An 18,478-nucleotide genomic window follows, 5' to 3' on the forward strand; every position below is an offset into this window, starting at 1 on the left:
ACCAGGAGCTGCCTAGTTCTGCCAGGTACTGAAGTTCAGTTCTAAATGACTTCAGTACTGACTGAATTAAGACTTTTGCTACCCAGCTTAGGTGCCTGTTAGACTCCAACAGCAATTCTCTCTTGAGGGAGATAACATCATTCATAGCCTTGAATTATTTCTAGTTTTTTCCTGTTCAAGAAAATACAACTAGGCAAATGAAGAGACAGTTTAACTATAAACCAAGAATAACAGACAGACCAGAGAGCACACACTGGTATCTGTGTATTGGTGCTATCAGACGACTTTAATAAAAAGTAGGTTTAATTTATTGAGGGAATTATAAGAGAAGATGGAGAATTTTGAAAAGAACTGCAAACAAAAAGAATTAGGAGCTGGGGAGATAGCTTGGTGGCGTAAGTGCCCACCTGGCAAGCACAAGGACCCAAATTTGATCCCCAGTACCACATGTTGTGCCATCCCCAGAATCCTGGGTGCACTACGCAGGCCCTGAAACTGGGCGTGGTGGCGCCCGCCTATAATCTCAGCGCTGGGGAGGCTGAGACAAGAGGATCACTATGAGTCTGAACTGCATAGTGAGACCCTGTACCAAATAAATAAATACATTTTAAAAAAGATTAAAAAAAAAGAATCAATGGTTTTCTAATACAATGGCAAAATTAAGAACTGAAGGTGAACTAATTAAGAACTAATTAAAAAAAAGAACTAATTAAGATTAGCTGTTGCCAAAAAAAAAAAAAAATTCCTTATTAGGGGGCCCAGCCCTAGCTCAGTTCTTTAAGTGACTGCTTCCACAATGCTGGCAGCCTCAGTTTGCAGTAGTTCGATCCCCACAACACTCCAGTCATGCCAAAGTGCCCTGAAGGCATTCAAGGAGCAAAAAAAAAAAAAAAGATTAGCTGTTGCTAAACAAAGAGTGAGCTAGACAACACACCAGAAGAAAATGCCTGGTGTGAATGACTAACGAAGAAGTGCTTAAAGGACAGTTCAGTCAACAGTGTGAGTCCCACAGAGAAGAAAGCCAAGTGCGCCAAGGACTGAACGAGGCGTGCTGGAGCTAGACGTGGAGGAGCTGCCAGCGCCTCTGAGGGGAAGACGGAACCGAAGTCAGGTAGAGAAGGTGGAAGGGTGAGTGGGAGGTGTCTGAGCAGAATTTACAAGGGGATCATGCTTCAAAAACTTTAATTATGAAGAAAGAGGAAAACAGGGTGCTTGCTCGTCACGGGCATGAGAGTGAAGGAGACTCTTCCTTTTTAAAGGTGGGTGATTTTGAACAGGAGAACATCTCAGGGGCAAGGGGCCTACAAGAAGGGAGGCAGAAGCAGCGAGCCAGAGGTAGGTGGCACCCATGGCCTTCTGAGGAAGAGGCAGGGGAGTCTTCAGTCCTTCCTTCCCTGGGGATCTTTTCTCACCTCTGGAGAACATAACTAGTCTTAGAAGATTTTGCTGGGACAGTGCTCCCAGAGCGGGATACTGTTTGAGTTCCACAAGGGTCTCCAGGGATAAGGTCAGGGTGTTTTGTGTAGCACTCGGATGATCTACAATCTTGTTCCCAAATGGGAGACAAAGAGGGGCCCCTCCTCCGCAGCCCAAGGTCAACAACAACAACAACAACACATACACATACACACACAAGCACACACACACAAAGGTACTTGGCCTCTAGTGGGGTGTGTGGGGCAAGCTGTGGTCCCTCGAGATGAGAGTAAAAGGCAGGAAATGTACATGCTGTCTCCTAAATGTTCCAATCCATTTTCTCTGGAGGGTCAGAAGATGATGTTGGCATAATTTGGGGTTAACTCTGTTTCAAAAGTCTTCTCATGATGAATGAAATGCAGTCATTGGAAAGCAGAATAAATGCTTCATAGATTATTGTGAGCTTTTTCTAACTAAGAGGTAGACTTTGTCAGCTGCAAGAAGAACGGCCGACTCATACAGGCGCTCACATTCCCCTCCTGGCGTCACGAGCACCAGCCTGCTGGGAGAGGCAGGGATCAGTCCTTGTGATCCTCCCTTGGGTGCCCCCTCTGCTCTCAGCCCCAGAGGCCACAGGCTTCCTTTGGGATAGAAACACCAAGCACCTAGTCAGTGTCCAGGTCCATATATTAGACCCTGTTCCTTACTCTCAGATCTTTTGGAAGGGGACTGTGATTTGGTTGCTCTTGTCTTTTTTTTTTTTTTTTTTGGTACTGGGGATCGAACTTGAACCTTCACTTGCCAGGCAGGTGTTTATGCCACTGAGTTATCTCCCCGGCTCTGCCCTTGCCCGCTTGTTGCTGTCACTTGTCTTACACTGGTTTGTACCTTGTTTGAAAGTCTGGTATTAGTTTCACCCTTAAAACTCCAGGCGCTAAAGCAGCTGCTGCCTACACCAGCCAGCCACACCCCTTGGCCACAGTCACCACCACAAGGACTTTCCTGTGTCACCATGGGCCTGGCTGTGTCTGCTGAGAGTTTCAGGCTGTTAGACCACTGGCCTTTGTCTACCAGGGGAGGCTTATGCTGTAGCATTTTGTTTGATTGTTGTTAAGGAGGAGCACAAGGGCTGCACAGACTCTGTAGCTTCCCGGATGCAAACCTTTAACATTAGCAAAGAGCTGGGGCTCTGGCAGACACAGCTGGGTGGGGATCTGTAACTGTAGCTTCTCTCTGTGCTCTGGGTGGGGTTCACCTCTCTGGCCCTTGCAGGGTGGGTAGGGGGAGAAAATGCTGCAGGTATCCAGCTTCCTGGAGGGCAGCATGCTGGGTTGGTAGTGGGTTCTTAACAGGAGCAGGTGAGGGTTGTTACCATAGGCTTGCTTCCTGTTGGTGGTTTTTTCGCAGGAGGCTCTTCCTTCACTGGGCCTTGCTTGGGCTTCTTGATCTTTTTCCTCAGCTCATCATCTTCCTTCTGCCGCAGAAGCTCCTGCTGTAGCTTCTTTTCTTGCATCTCTCTGGCCAAGCGCTCCAGCTCCCTTCATGGAACCATGCAGAAGAGGTAAGAGTTCAGGCCTCCCGCCCAGGGCCCTGCCCACCTGCTGGGACTGTCAGGAAGAAGGTCCTGAATGGGGCTTTCTTGGAAGGGAAGAATGAACAAAAAAAAAAAAAAAAAAAAGCTGGGTAAATAGGAAGGAGTGAAGAAGGAAGGGAGGAAAAGAAAGAAAAAAGAAACCACATCTGTCTTTAAATGTTCACTCAGTAAATCTCTGATTAATTGAACACAACTGGGAGGAATTTCCAATTGGTCTGTGTTTCTATTCCAATGTTGTCTCGCAGGAGAGCAAGGCAGGGCTGGGAATAAGCTTGAGCTTTGATAAAACAACCTTCACAAATTGTTCTAGTAATAGTACCGATGTGGCCAGTCTCCCACGTTATCACATTTGATGTTTGGACAGTATGAAGTGGTATTTCAATAGCAGACCTTAGCTTTGCTAGCTTGGAAGCATGACACCCCCCCCCTTCTTCCCCTTTTTGCTGTGTGTTCAGCCATGCCTGCCCTGCTGTGGGTAGCAGAGAGGGCACCAAAGTTGGAGACCAGGGACACACAAGGGGGGACAGCACTTCTGGATTATCTCATCCATTTCTTCATCTGCAGAAATCTTTTAATCTTTAATTCTTCCTAGGTGTGGTTCTCTGGGTGCCCAGTGAGGCAAATTTATCATCCTTGATGGTGGGTGTGTGTGTATATATGTGTGTGTGTTTGTGTGACTCAACTACTTTTTGAGCTCTATGGATGAAATTTGCATGTTCTAAGTCCACTTTGAATATGTGGAAGCAGAAGCTGGGGTGGCAAGGTATGCTTTGGAGTCCTACAGCTAGACTTGTCATGCCTTCAGAGGAGTGGACATTTCTACAATAAGCCACATAGGAGAAAGGTAGAGGGTGTACTATAGGGGTCAGGGGAACACAGAACTCCACTAGGGCTAGCAGGAGGAGTCTTGAGGTAGAGGGAGAGGAGTGAAGCAGGTCACACTGTGGGTGAGTATCTCAGCTCTGTACCCTCCAGTCCCAGTGGCCTAGGAAGTAGGTAGAATCAGCCATCTTCAGCATGGCTGAAGATCTAAGGAAGACAGTACCTGAGTCTTGCTGCCCACCTGAATCTCTGACACACCTGGGCAGGCAGCCCCAAGTCTCCTGGGCTCTAGGTGGTGTGGCAAGATCTAGCTGTTTCATGTGGAGGAGATGGGAGCAGAGAAGGTGGCTGAGCTTGCTGGCTGTGAGCCTGCACAGGGCATCAAAGTTCAGGCCAAGGAGAGGCAGCCAGACCTCAGCAGGTGGGCAGCACCATGGTATGGGAAGTGGGAGAAATTACTGAGCTCTGGGGAGCAGCCCCCACACCCTGTCAGGAGGATGGGCTCTGGGTCACCAGCTGCAGACACCTAGGCACAGATGCAGATAAGCTCTACCCAGGCTACACTTGCCAGGGGAGACAGTGGGGGCCAGGGATAGCGCACAGGCCACCAACTACAACCCAGGGCCAGCTATGACATTATAGAAATGTCCTGCTGTCTCCCAGTACTCCTAGCAAGGAGGAAGGAGAAATGAGTGGACAACGCCCTGAGAGGTTACAGCAATCAATACTCTGATGGGCCAGATAGGTCTTCTTGCTCTCTGCTGTCTGCTACTGTTGTGCTTCCCAAAGATGACTTGAGCTGAGAGTGTGCCCTGCTTGCCCGGTAGCCCCATGAGCTCCTCTCAGAGGCCAGCCCTTGGTGCCTACCTCTTCTTCCTCTCCCAGAGCACCTGCTGAACTTCCCGGTCGAACTTGCTTTTCTCCTCCTCTGTCAAGGCATCGTATTCTTCCTCATCCATGTTTTGGAGACGCATCTTCTCTTTCTCAAGTTCTTCCTTGCGTTTGTTTTCTGCAAGGGTGAGTGGGGTGGTGGGGGAGGGGAGGTGAGGTCCAGCAGGCACTCTGCGCTCTGTTGGTACAGTCTTTGGCAGTGAGAGTGGTAGGTGGCAGCTGGCATTCCTAAGCCCTGTTGGTGTTCCTTTATTCCTGCAGTCTCAAACTTGGTTTCCACCTGTGGTTGGCTGAATGGCAGGCCTTAAAGATGGCCTTGCCCTAGTTCTCGGAACTTGCCACCCATGACAGAAGGAATTTTGCAGGGTGGTTAAGTGATAGATTTTGAGATTGTCCTGGAATAGCTGGGTAAGGCCAATCTAATCACAGGGGTCCTTGTAAGAAAGACACAGGAAAGCCGGGTGTGGTAGCACAAACCTGTAATCTCAGAACTTCAGAGGCTGAGCCAGGAGGGTTGCTTGTGAGTTCAAGGCCAACCTGGGCTACAAAAGAGTTCAAAGCCAGCCTGAACTGCATAGTGAGGCCCTGTCTCAAAAAGAAAGAGGCAGGAGAGTGAAGGTCAGAGAAGGTGATATGACAGCAGGAGAGAGGAGAAGCAGAGGTCACAGGGCTGCAAGGAAAGGAACATGAGCCAAGGGATATAGGTGGCTATCAGAAGCTGGAAAAGGATCCTGTCCTACAGGAGCCTCCGAGGGACCACAGCCCTGCTAATACTTTGGTGAGGACTTTTGGCCCTAGAACTGTAAGGCAATGAGTTTATGTTGTCACCAAGTTTGTGTCTGCTGTGCCCCCAAGTTCATAAGTGGAAGCCTAATCCCCAAAAGGATAGTACAAGAGGTGGCGCTTTTAGAAATTGATTAGGTCGTGAGTGCAGGGCCCCATAAATGGGATCAATGTCCTTACAAAAGAGGCCCAAGGGGGCTTGTTTGCCCCTCCCTCCAGGTAAGGGTTCAGCAGGAGTCGCCTTCTAGGACCACAGTGGCCTCATCAGATATTTTGTTGGCCAGCCCCTCCAGAATGATAACACATAAGCTTCCCAGTCCATGGTATGTTTTCATAGTGGCCTGAATGGATTAAGACAGTGGTGATTTGTCACAGTAGTGACAGGAAACTCACACGACACCGAGCAACTTTACCCATGACTAGCATATGACATGAAGGGTGCAGGGCACGACAAGTGTGTGCAGCCCAAGGGGACGTCCACTCCACACCTGTGGATTCTGGGTTCAGATGCATGTACATGACAATAAAGACCTTTGACCACTTTGTTGCTCGCTGCTAGCATACCTGTCTCAAGCTAGGCGGGAGCTTTGGACTCAGGGATCTGCGTCTGAGTTCTCTTTGCCACGCAGCAAAGGGTAATAACAGATGAGGACAGTAATTCCTCACTGCTAAGGTTGTGGGTACTCAGTGAGCTACTCAAGCGCCTAGCACACTCAGAACTGTTCAATAAATGTTAGATTTAAAGCAGTAAGATTGTCATTGTGTGGTGGCTTACAATCTTTTTCAAATTCAGAGGAGCCCACAATTTAGCCTGGAGAAACTTTAGTCCCAAAGTAACGGAGAAAATGAGAAGCAGCCAGCTCCTTCAAGTTGTTCATGATGAAAAAAGCAGCTTTCCAGAACTGAGAAGCTGGAGGATGAGATACTGCTGAGGGATGTCTGGTCCATGCGACTAGAGAGAGGAGAGTTCAGGTTCAGCTTCACAAGGAAGACAGCTCAGTGTCTGCAAATATTTCCTTAACTGGAGAAGCCCTCTGCTCCAGAGAGTAAACTGGGGGAAGGAGGGCCGTAGTGGGGCCGGGGCTGGGCTGGGGGCAGCTCTGCATCGCAGGACAGCACTGCCAGCAGCTGTGCCCAAAGCCCTCCCTCCAGGGCCAAGCTTTCTGGGTGGTCTTCTAACTAAATTGGGCAGTAAGCTGACTTTACTGTGGATGTGTGTCTATTTTTCAGTCAAACCTTTACTGAGTTTTTTCTCTCCTAGGCCCTTGGCTACATGACAGGAAAAGTTTTCACAAGTCTGTGCCACTGTTACTAATGTTCAGTGTGACTAGACAAGATGTTCTCTCTCCTCCACCCCCTCTTCCTCCCTCCCTCCCTCTCTTTCTCTGCTGTACTAGGGTTGAACACAGGGCCTTCATATTGAACTACATCCCCAGCCCATTTGAATTTTTTTATTTTGAGACAGTTTCACTAAGATTGGACTTGAACTTGTGATCCTTCCAGCCAATCTTCAAGAGAACTGAGATTACAAGTGTTAGTCATAATACCAAGGAGGCCTTCTGCTGTCTATAACCTTCATTGTCCCCATATATAGAGTGGGTGCAGTAATAGTCACATGGTTACTCTGAAGATTCAATGACCCAACATGTACAAATGTCTCACAGAGTGCTAGGCACACACATGATAATGTAGAGGTCCTTTGTAGAATTTACCATCCCCCATGTGTGTGTTCAGCTCCACGAAGGGTATGAGTTTCTTCTCTAGGACACACCCACACTACTGAGTCACCTGTGGTGAGAACTGACAGCGGTTCTGATTTGTCCCCATGGGTCCAGTTCTGTTGGTGGGCTCCAACTTGTTCCCCCCATATTATTCCCATATTCCTTTCCCAGCTGCCTGTCTTGCAGGCTTCAACTTCCAGCAACATAGAGATAACAGCCGTACAAGACTACATAGGCAGCTTCTACTACTGCGTAAGATTGAACTGCTATGTGTGTAGGTACATGTATGTATAAAGGTAGATCTATCTATTCCCATGCAATATCTCAGACAGATAAGAAATTGGCTATGAAAATTGAGCCTAGAGAATAACATTAGAGTAACTAGGAAGGGACAAGAAACCACGCAATTTACATCTTTCAAGTATTACGCCATGTGTTCTCAGGCTGGTTGTAATCAGGGAGAGGTGTGCAGGGGACAGAGTGTTAGCTGCTCTGAAGTGGGGTTCAGCTTTGGCTACGTATCCTCTAATGATTGCTCTGTTTCCGTCTCCTTTTAGTAAAAGAGCAGTGCGAACCTCTGGGGGCCACCTCCTTGGCTGGAGGCATGGTGCTACTGAGACAGCAAGTATAAAAACTGCTTTGAGAGCCAGGTTGAAAAGCCCAGGGCCACATGGAAAGGAAAGCCCAGCTAGGGCCCCAGAGGGCCAGCCTGGGAAGGTTTGGGGGCCTTGCCTTCCTGCTCCTTTCTGGCCTTCTCTTGGGCCTTCATGGTCGTGTAATCCTGGGCCATGTTGAGGACGTAGATGTGCTCGCGGCTGCCGATGGCCTTCAGCAGACACAGGAGGGCGGCAGGCCCACTCCGTGCGAAGAGTGTGTCGAGGCCATCAAACACCACTCCTCGGCAGCAGTCACTCAGCTGCAAGCAGAGAGAGCAAGACGGCTGGTCAGCAGGGCCTCAAGGCCAGCTGTTGTTCGCAGAGGGAGTGCTGGCACTTCTGCGGGGCCTTTTACTGGTGCCGCGGTGGTCTTTGCACTCCTACTGGGCCCCAGTGGGTGAAGGCATCATGAATCTACCCTCTGCTTGCTAAATCTTAGAGCACAGGATTCATTTCATCTCTATAGAACAAAAGGACAAGCAAAATGTGAAGGCAAGGGCTAGGAAGATCCATGAATTGCATGGAGATAGGATGAAAAGCAAGTCTGTTTCCATGGACAGACAGATCAACAGGCAGCAGAGAGCCCAAGTGGAGGGCTGGTGCTTTTCTTTGTGGCCTTGCTGCCCTGAAGTGTAATGATTTCAGTGATGTTAACCCTGAAGAACAGTCTTCACTACACTGCAGTGGTACTTGAACTGTGGTCCAGACTCTGGTACCACCAGCCAGGACTTTAGGTTTTTGATGAAACAAAGAATCTTGTGTCAGAGTATAAATCAACTCTACCAAATGCATAGTTCAGCTAGCCTTGTTTTCAGGAAGACTTTGTTAAGGAAGAAAATGCAAGCACTTTGTCTCACCAAAAACCAAAACTCATCTTTAGTCCTCTGGGGCCTCTAGGTTCTGAGCTCTGTGTGTGGCCCAGAACTTCAGCTCATGGTAATGACATTGTTGGAGTTCTAGGTCCTGAGGTTCTGTGCAGGTGGACATGACACACCTGGATCCGCTCGGTCAGGATCTGTGTCAGAAGCTCCTCGGGAAACACGCAGCTTGTCAGCCCCACCTCACCTCCAATGCTGGCGCTGACACTGAGCCGGCGTGGGGTGGGCCCCAGGAGAGGGCTGGAGACCTGATGAATGGGAGAAGGACCAGGAATCAGAATCCAGCTTTGTGTCTTCACAACTCTTACACCTATGAGCTATATGCCTTCGAGAAAATCAAGTCTCCCTGGTGCCGCATCTGTTACTGTAAAGTAGAAAGCTCCTGTCTTCCTTAAAGAACTGCTGGAAGCTTTGAGTGAGGATGTTCTTCATTCATTCAGTAGATATTTACTGAGTACCCATCATGCCTTGTGCTTCCTCACAGACTAGGGATTCAATAACAGGCCAGGGTGACAATGTGTTATTTGGGGTAATGTGACAGAATGAGACAAGATCAAAGAGGAGGGCTTTTCTGGGAGGAAGCAGCAGGTTCCCTCAGTATGAGTATGCTTGGATAGTGTGGGGTGCTCTTGGGAGCCCAGTGTGGCTGGAACTTGGTGAGCAGTGGGGAAGGTGATTAGGAGGGGGTGGTGGAGACAAAGATCTCACTGGAGTCTCAAGGAAGATAATGGAAGGAGCATGGGGATGGGCAGGCAGTCGGTGGAGTGATTTTTTGGAGGAAGAAGGCTATGAAGCAAGAGGATTAAATGTTATTCAAAAGATGAGGATTTCTAATGTGTTTCCTGGAAAAAGGTGACTTATAAGTGAAAGACCTTACATAACAGGGCCATATCTTCATTAATAGCACATCACACACACTTCCCCCATTTCAGCATGACGAACATTGCAGGTGGTAGAGCTTCAAAAAGACCAAACAGCCCTGTCATAACGGAGCGGTGCAGGGAGCCACTTGGGGTGGCAGTGTCAGGGAGATCTGATTTCTACTCTGAACTTCTGAGTTTCCTATTTATTGAATGGGAATTATAGTATGACTTGGGATCTTCTGTAACCTTTGAAGTTTGTTTTTTCTTTTTCTTTTTTTTTTTTTTTTGAGACAGGGTCTTGCTATGCAATTCAGATTGGCCTTGAGCTGACTTTGTAGCCCAGGCTGGGTTTGAACTCCCAATTCCTGTCTCAGCATCCTGAGTTCTGGGACTACAAGTGTGCACCATCACACCTGGCTTGCCTTTGAAGTATTCTCTGTATTTCACTTCCATATGGACGGCACCAAACCAAAGAAAATGATTCATTGTTATACCCCATTTATCACAAATGTGAATTTTAGTTCACATTTGCATGAACATCCTTTTAGATCTTGGAGAAGAGGGTTAAAAAGATGGTCCTCCAAAAGAAAAATGAAGTGAGTGGTGTTTTACTTTTCAAGGTGTTCAAAGAATGTAAAATAGAAGTGAAGAGCAGAGACGCCACTGGCACAAATCCATCCCCACGGAATGTTTCACCCAACCTGCAGATTTCTTCCATGACCCTCATCTCTGCTCTACGCACTTGCCCTTTCTGACATTCAGACTCCTTTCCTATCAGGACCTAACACTTTATACCACCCATATTCCCAATCTGATTCTCAGATCTCCTTACCTGTGGAGACCGATGACTCTGTCCATCCATCTGGTCTACCCAGTGCATGGGCTTCTTCTTCTACCAAGAGCTTCACTGATATTCATCCACTCCAGCAAACCTCTCTGAAACATCCCTCTCTCCCAGAGAATACTGCAGCATTCTCTATTACAGCCCTTGGACCCTGAACTCTTCCAGCTTCCCCCACTTTGTCTTCTCACTTCCTTCTCTACCTAGGCTGGGCTCCCCACACTGATGTCACCTTCATCCCCACACCCATACCCCTTCTCTGAACTAACAGAAACTTCTTTTCTTACTGCCTCTGAGACTGCTGCTGAGGGACACTAAGAGAAATATCACAACTCTAGAGTTATAGTTTTCAGTGCTGGTCAGGTTATCACCTTCCACAACTGACTTTTTTCCTTGTGCGTCACCATTTTCTCATTCTGTCCATAGTGAGACCATTGGTGCATTGCCACTCTCCTCCAGCATGCTGCACAACCCCAACCTCCCTATCACTTCCTGCTAAAAAGACCATACCTCCTCACATTCACAGAGCCTTTTAACAAAATTTTCTCCAACTTCCATTCTCCAACTTGCTTCTCTCACCCTTAGCTGTATCTGTTTTTTATCTTTCTTAATCCCAGAGAAAGCTAGTCCCCTTTTTATTTAATTATGCTTAATCCTATCCTTCCTTCTTTCTGCTGGACTCTTATTCCCTCCTGGGTGGGCCATCACCTCATGCTCCTCCAGGAGCTCCTTTCCTTACAGAACTGCTTGTGCCTCTGCTGCCTTTCTAAGAATGGATTCTCTTGATCTTCAGTTTGCTTCTCTAACAGCTACTCCTCCCTTCTTTCAAACATCTTAAAAGTCTGCCCTCATTTGACTTCAGTTTTCTATTTAACTCACTACTCATCTTACCCTACTATCTCTGTCCTGGGCACCTGCAGTTTTCTGAGATTGCTCTCTAAGCCCCTCATCATGTCAAGAAAACTCTGACTTCCCTAGGACTTTTCAAGACTCTTTCTGCAGTCTTCCTCCTTCTTGTATTAATGGTTTAATCCTTAATATTCCTTTAGTACTAGGCTGAACTTCAGAAAATCTTTTTTGGTACTGGGAATCGAACTCAGGACCTTGCGCTTGCCTGGAGGCACTGCACTGCTGAGCAGTATCCCCAGTGCTGGTACTAGGTTGAATTGTAGAAATTGCTCTGTGGAGTTCTAAAGTGATTGAATACTGACTGTTTCCTATAGTTCAACCTGTTTCTTTTTACGTCCCTCACTTATCGATGGCCTCACTTTATTGCAGTTTTATTTGTGAGTGTGGTTATCTGCTTCATCACACTTTTCATCAGTGCAGCTTGTGTTCAGGGACTTTGCTTCCCTTATGGTCATTTCACCTGCACCCAACCCAGTACCTGCAACATAAAAGGTGCTAGCTGATGAACAGGCCAGTGATCAGGCTGGCTTGGTGGAACTGCCTTGGAAATGAAGCTCCAGGACAGCGAGGAGGAGGAAGGATCCCAACCTCTTTCTGGAGAGCCCCAGTTAGTACCTGTGGTGTTTCAGATTGGTGCTGGTGGTGCTGCTTCTGTGACCCAGAACTGTGGCTCTCTGGTTTGCTTTTGGTGAACAACGCACTCCCCCGAATGCTCTTTCCAGGTTTAATTTCTGGGGTCACCAGAGTGATTTCCGAGGTGAATTTGCCCAAGTTCTCACTGCTTTGTCGTGACTGTATTGTGGCACTTTGGACCCCAGAAGCCTCCTGGGCTATAAGGAGAGGGCAAGTATTTTATTAAAAGTCACCTTGGGATAAGAAAAAAAATGACAATGCCTATGGCACACTGAAACCTTGTGCCATTCCCATATACAGCTGACTGAGCTAGGGTGGAAAACAGACTCCACCTACCAAGGGTTGAAGATAGGCCAGTGGAGAACTGAGCCTGGGATCCAGGGATCTTTACTGCTCATCCTTCCAATAAGTCACAGTTCAGTCTGCATGCACTTTCTCTGCCAGCCCAGAAGGTAATTTCTGAAACTGCAGCTACACTATGGCCCCGCCTTAGAAATCCAGCACTTGACCTTTTGAGGTTTTAAGCAATGGTGAGGTTAATGAATTCAAGTAGGGCCTTGTACTGCTGGCAGCATGGCTTCAGGATTAATTTCTCCTTTAAGTTCCCCACTCACTTGAGAAGCTCCCTTCCAAAATGTCATCTGTTTAAAAGCTGTTTGAGGGCTGGCCAAATAGCGCAGCAGATTAAAGCAGGTGCCAGGGCCGGGGGTTCAATCCCCGGGCCTGCCCTTCCGGCCCTGCCCCCAGGGTATGCTGAGATGGTGATTGAGACTGGGTGTGGTGACGCACGCCTATAATCCCAGTTCTTGGGAGGCTGTAAGCAGGAGGATCACTATGAGTTTGATCTAGTAGTGAGACCCTGCAGACCCTTCCTTAAAACACACACACACACACACACACACACACACACACACACACACACACACAAAGCTGTTTGGAAAAGTCATTGCTCGAGTGCCTTTTGCCTTTATGATGAACCTCTGCCACTTTCTAGCCTTTGAGTCTCCCAGCACTGGACCCCTTACTCTGGCCCTGCCTCATCCTGTCTCCTAGGATTGGGACAGGATGTTTGTCCAGTAGGAGAACAGGAGCGTAGCAGATGTTCTTTGTCCTCCAAGATGGTGCAATGGGGCTTTGTGCTAGGCAGCATCAGTGCCTCTCATTTTCGCAGGGACTCATGGATACTCATTGCTTCTGTTGACCGTTTCAGCAAATAAGCCTTTAGAATTATCTTATGAGTTGTTAAAAACAATCTACTCTGCCTTATGTTCTTAGGACACTCCCTCCTTCCTCCCCCAGGAGCTGATTACAGTCACAAAGACTTGCACTGCACCTGGTAGGAGACCAAAGAGGATGAATCCCTCAGCCCCAGCTGTAATTAGAGTACTGGCTGTTCCCATGCTTACTGATGCCCCATGCCTCCGAAGCTCTCCAGGTTCTGCCTGCCTCCATCATGAGCATTTGCCACCTGTGGTCTTGCCTGGGCATTGCCTGGGCAATGCCTGCCCAGCCTGGGGCCTGCCCACTTCACTGTGGATCCTGCTTCTCCTCTCCAGCCCTGCCCTTCACTGACCACCGTGGAATCTCTCCTGTAACTTTCATAAGCCTCTGGCCTTTCCCTGTCCACAGCACCCTCTTCTATAGAAACGATCTAGCTCTGAGAAGGCACTCTAGGTCATAGTTAGTGTCTTCCTATCGAGCAGACGCTTCCCTGCCCTGCAGACGTTCAGATGCCCAGAGGAGCCAGGCTTCTTGACTTCTGGTGGGGCAGCCTCACCCGGCCTTACTGCTAGGGGATCCAAAACCCAGCTCATTTCTTCTGCAACAAACTTCCTCCTGCCTTCCCTATCTTGGAAAATGATACCATTCTCCTCCTAGTTTTGGCAGCTAAAAAATCTTTCTTTGATCTTGAACACCTGCCACTCCTTCAATTCTTTGTGATGTAGGTATATTTGGGGCCAGCTGGTCCAGACCCAGCCATCTTCAGCTTTATTGTGGCTTCCTTTACAAGACATTACCTGCCGGGCATGGCGGTGCATGCCTGTAATCCCAGAACTCGGGAGGCTGCTGAGGCAGGAGGATTATTGTGAGTTCAAGACCAGCCTGGGCTACAAAATGAGCTCAAGACCAGGCTAAACTGCATAGTGAAACCCCGTCTCAAAAAGACGGAGAGAGAGAGAGAGAGAGAGAGAGAGAGAGAGAGAGAGAGAAAGAGAGAAAGAGAGAGAGAGAGAGATTACAAGAGCTACTTTTCCAGGATGACCTTCTGACTGCTGGGAAACTAGTATGAAAACTGACTCTTTTCCATAAAACCCAAATTCCTAATAAGGTCAATTATGATTAGGCTCATCTTGCCTTCCTACCCTGATACACAGCACTAGCAACTTGCTTGCTTTCTCAATCTGGAATGTTTTTTCTTATTTTTGAATTAATATCCTCTTGCTCCTCCAAGCCTATCTGTATAAAAGTGTCCCCAAGTGGCCCCGTTGGCACCCACTCATCCCAAGCTTGCTCCTTCACAGAAGGTGGAACTTTTGCTGCAACACTCTGCTTCTTTGTGCTGAGTAAGCCCATGTCACTCTCCTCCAGGTGTCAGCTTGTGCAGTGTCCTGTCATTCACTGTCTTGTTCTCTGAAGTACCAAGAGCACACCTGCATCAGGCAGGGCAGGAGACCTGCCCATGCTTGGTGGAAAGAATTCTTCTCTGGGCTGGGCTGGTGGCATGCTGCCAGTCAGCCTTCAACCAGTGGTGCGAGGAAAGCTCCGTAGGGCACACAGAAGATGGGTATTATCAGCAGGGGCTCTGGCCACTTGACAACAACAAATCAGGGAGTCTGAGGGGTACTTACTGGAGTCCTCTCCTTCCTTCATGGACTGCTCTATGGTGGCCCTGATACAGAGCTCTCGGGCGTGGATCCCCGGGATGCTGTTGCTGTCAGAGATAGCTTCCAGGACAACGGAGTCAATGCTCAAGCAGGCGGCATTGTAGTACTTGGCTAGGCTCACCGCGTTGACTGTCTTTCCTATAGAAAAGACCACGGCATTGAATTTCACGGCTCTCACTTGCTCAGTGTGCTAGACAGAAGTCTCTAGAACAGAGGTCCCTATAAGGTGATCTGAGGGCTCTGCCAGATCTCTCTAAGTGGCCGGAGGTGACAGCAGCATAAAGGCAGACCTGAGGCCAAGGTCAGTGCTCTGGGCCGTGTCTTAATCCTCCCACTGATACACTTGTGCACCACCACCCCATCCTTGCTGGGCCTTCTCCTGGATTTCAAGCAGAATTTTATCAAATAGTCTTGAAAGTACCCTGGAGGTCCTATTGTCTCTGATTCTAACAGGAAGACTTCTTTGAAGAAGAACCTATGCTTATTATGAAGTACTTTCATTAAAGAGAAAGCAGAAAATTCAGAAATGATAGCAGCAAAGAAACAAAACATCTATAATTTACTCATCTGGAGATATCACAGTTAACCCATGACTGCCAAATTTGTGTATATAACTAAGTTATTTATATTTCCTATAAAAGAAATATAAATAACTTATGAGCTATGAAAACCAGCCCCCCAAGACCCCCCAAAAAGACATCCAGGCTGGCCAGATAGCTCAGCAGACTAAACTGCCTGCTTAGGCGGAGCGCAGTGGCCTGGGTTCCATCCTCCAGTGTGTGGTGTCCCTGTCCCTGGGACACGCTGAGTCTACGATTGAGACTGGGCATGGTGGCACTCGCCTATAATCCCAGCGTTTGGGAGGCTGAAAACAGGAGGATCACTATGAGTCCGATCTGTGTAGTGAGACCCAGTCTTAAATACATTAAAAAAAAAAAAAAAAGAAAAAGATGTCCATGTTCTAATTCCTGAAACTTGCAAATGTATTACCTGGCATGGTAAATATAGATTTTGCAGAGGGAATCAATTTACAGATCTTAATATAGAGTATCCTGTATTATCTGAGTGGGCTCAGTCTAGTCATAAGTGTCCTTTTTTTCTTTTAAATGTATTTAGTACAGGGCCTACAGGGTCTCAGTATGTAGGTCCGACTCATAGAGACTCTCCTGTTTATAGCCTCCCGAGCACTGGGATTACAGGCATGCCCAGTCTCAACTGCTGTCTCAGCGCGCCCTGGGGGCGGGGCCAGCACAGCAACAAGTGTCCTTAGAAAAGGAAATCGGGAGGACTACAGCCTGCGTAGGCAATTTGGCAACAGAAGCAGAAAGAGAAGGGACAATGCTACACATTTGGTTTTGAAGGAAAAGGAGCTCTGAATCAGGACACTGGGCAGCATTTCTAGAAGCTGGAAAAGCCAAACAATGGATTGTGCCCTGGAGTCTCTAGAAGGAATCCAGCCCTGATGACTTATTTTAGACTTATGACCTCCAGCACTGTAAGAGTATAAACTTGTTTTGCTTTAAGCCACTATGTTTGTGGCTGTTTGTGATAGAAGCAATATCAAACTAATATAAATTACAAATAAGTGTGACATTTTCATGTACATAAAATGATATATTATAAATACTTTCTACTCATACAATACACCTGTATGACACTTTTAGAAAATTAGGGTAAAATATGCATAATGTAAAACACTATTTTAACAATCTCTGAGGGCCCCACAACCATCGCTGTTCATCTCTAACACATTTTTATGTTTGTAAACTGAAACTCTATGAATTAATTCCTAACTCCTCATTTCCCCTTTCTCCTACTCTCCAGCAATTCCCACTCTACCCACCTTTTCTTTTATTTTTTGAGACAGGGCCTTGCTATGCAGTCAGTTCAGGCTGGTCTTGAGCTGACTTTGCAGCCCAGGCTGGTCTTGGACTTGCAATGATCCTCCTGCCCCAGTCTCCTGAGTGCTGGGATTACAGGCATGAGCCACCATGCCCAGCTTCACTCTACCCATCTTTGCTATGGCTATGACCACTCTTGGCATTTCATATATAAATGGAGTCGTGTATTTTTCCTTCTGTGTTTGTCTTAGTTCACTTAGCATATGATTTTAAGATATGTTCAGAGGGTAGTGTGTCTCAGAACTGCATTCCTTTTTAAAGCTGAATAACCCATTTTTCTGCAGTTTATCTTTTCATCCATCAATGGCTTATTGGATATTTTCTGCCTTCTGGCTACTGTGAAGAATGCTGCTATCAATGAGCACAAAGATCCTGTTTTCATTGACAATTCACTACCTGAGTGTATTACGGCTTATGAACCAGTTATCCATAGCGCATGCTTCAGTTGCTCTCACGTCTGTATTGTTATGAACAGTGCTTCAGTGAACATTCATGCAGTTAATCTGCTCACATTGTTAATCATTGTCCTAAGGAGCTTTATAAAGAAACACTGTCAAAGGATTCACATATATTCTTCCTTCTCTTTTAAGATAGTCTAGTGTCTTAGATTTTTATTTAATATTTTAATGTTTTAAATTATTAACTGAATAGATGCTCAGATAATTCAGAGACATATCAATTCAAAAGGAAGAATCTTTTCTCTCTTTCTTAACTTCATATCTCTGAGGCTAACAATTCAACAGTTTGGGGATAATCCTTCAGTACATAAATTCTAAGTGAAAGAGTCTTTTCATTGTCTTCAAAAATTACAGGGTAACTTCCCCATAAGCCCAAACAGGGAAAAATTCCCAACAATCAACAATCTGAGACTGTTAATTATTAAATGATTGATTCATGGAAAACTCCAAGGCTCCATAAAAAGGGCAGGATTGTTAATGCTGCAGCTAACCCTCCACTGTATAAAAGTTGTTATCCCTGGATGAAAGTACAAGTAGCCCCTCCCCTAAAATGGAACTAGTAGCTTTGTTCTTCTGTTCAGGACGCATTTTCAGGATTACTCTCTAGCTGTCTTAAATTTCCATTGGCCCATAAACCATCCCTCCAACCCTTCTTTTATTTCTCCAAAAATAGTCACGAATTGCTTTGGACTCAAGTGGGGATTTTCATAAGATGTTTGATTATGTTCTTAATTGCTTTGTCTTAGTTGCACCTGCTGCTCCTACAGCCTGCCTTAGAGCTGTTAGGCTCTGATTTATGGCTTCCCAAGGAAAGGTTCTTCAAAGAAGAGGTAAGGTGGTGTCACTTTTGCAAAGACTCTCGGAGCCTCTCAGTGATGAGAACATAGAAACTGTTTCACATGTGTTGTCTGAGTGATAATATTTGGGCTGGAAATGGTCTCTGCCTTTTTTCAAGGACGCTGATGCTGAGAGTGGTTCCAGGGATGTTTCCAAGGTCCCTCTTTCTGCCATTCACTAGCAGGGTGCTCTGGAGGCAGATACACTATAGTTTCGCTGAACTTTAACAGCTTATGGAGTAGAGGCAATCAAACTCTCTTCTCTGAGTGGTTGGGAAGTTTAAGCAGAGGAAAGAAATGAGTGGGAGAGAGCTGTATAAATGGAAATCACTACTCAAGTTTAAGATCTTGCTCAATGTGGGTGACCTTGCTCCTTTAGGTTTATGGTGAA

General features: G+C 46.9%; 1 protein-coding gene across 1 annotated transcript in view; it reads right to left on the reverse strand.

Moving 5' to 3' along the window:
* Hydin (HYDIN, axonemal central pair apparatus protein) overlaps window positions 1–18,478 on the reverse strand; it is a 433,520-nt gene that overhangs the window by 122,909 nt on the left and 292,133 nt on the right. The window contains exons 41-46 of the mRNA XM_023709202.1: window positions 14,857–15,030; window positions 11,990–12,204; window positions 8,878–9,009; window positions 7,960–8,143; window positions 4,700–4,841; window positions 2,789–2,954 (exon numbers count right to left, since the gene is read on the reverse strand). Of these exons, the coding sequence (XP_023564970.1) occupies window positions 2,789–2,954; window positions 4,700–4,841; window positions 7,960–8,143; window positions 8,878–9,009; window positions 11,990–12,204; window positions 14,857–15,030 (1,013 nt within the window). The remainder of the gene's footprint in view (window positions 1–2,788; window positions 2,955–4,699; window positions 4,842–7,959; window positions 8,144–8,877; window positions 9,010–11,989; window positions 12,205–14,856; window positions 15,031–18,478) is intronic.

The sequence above is a fragment of the Octodon degus genome, unplaced genomic scaffold (genome assembly GCF_000260255.1).
Source record: "Octodon degus isolate 3935 unplaced genomic scaffold, OctDeg1.0 scaffold00011, whole genome shotgun sequence".
NCBI classification, from domain to species: Eukaryota; Metazoa; Chordata; class Mammalia; order Rodentia; family Octodontidae; genus Octodon; species Octodon degus.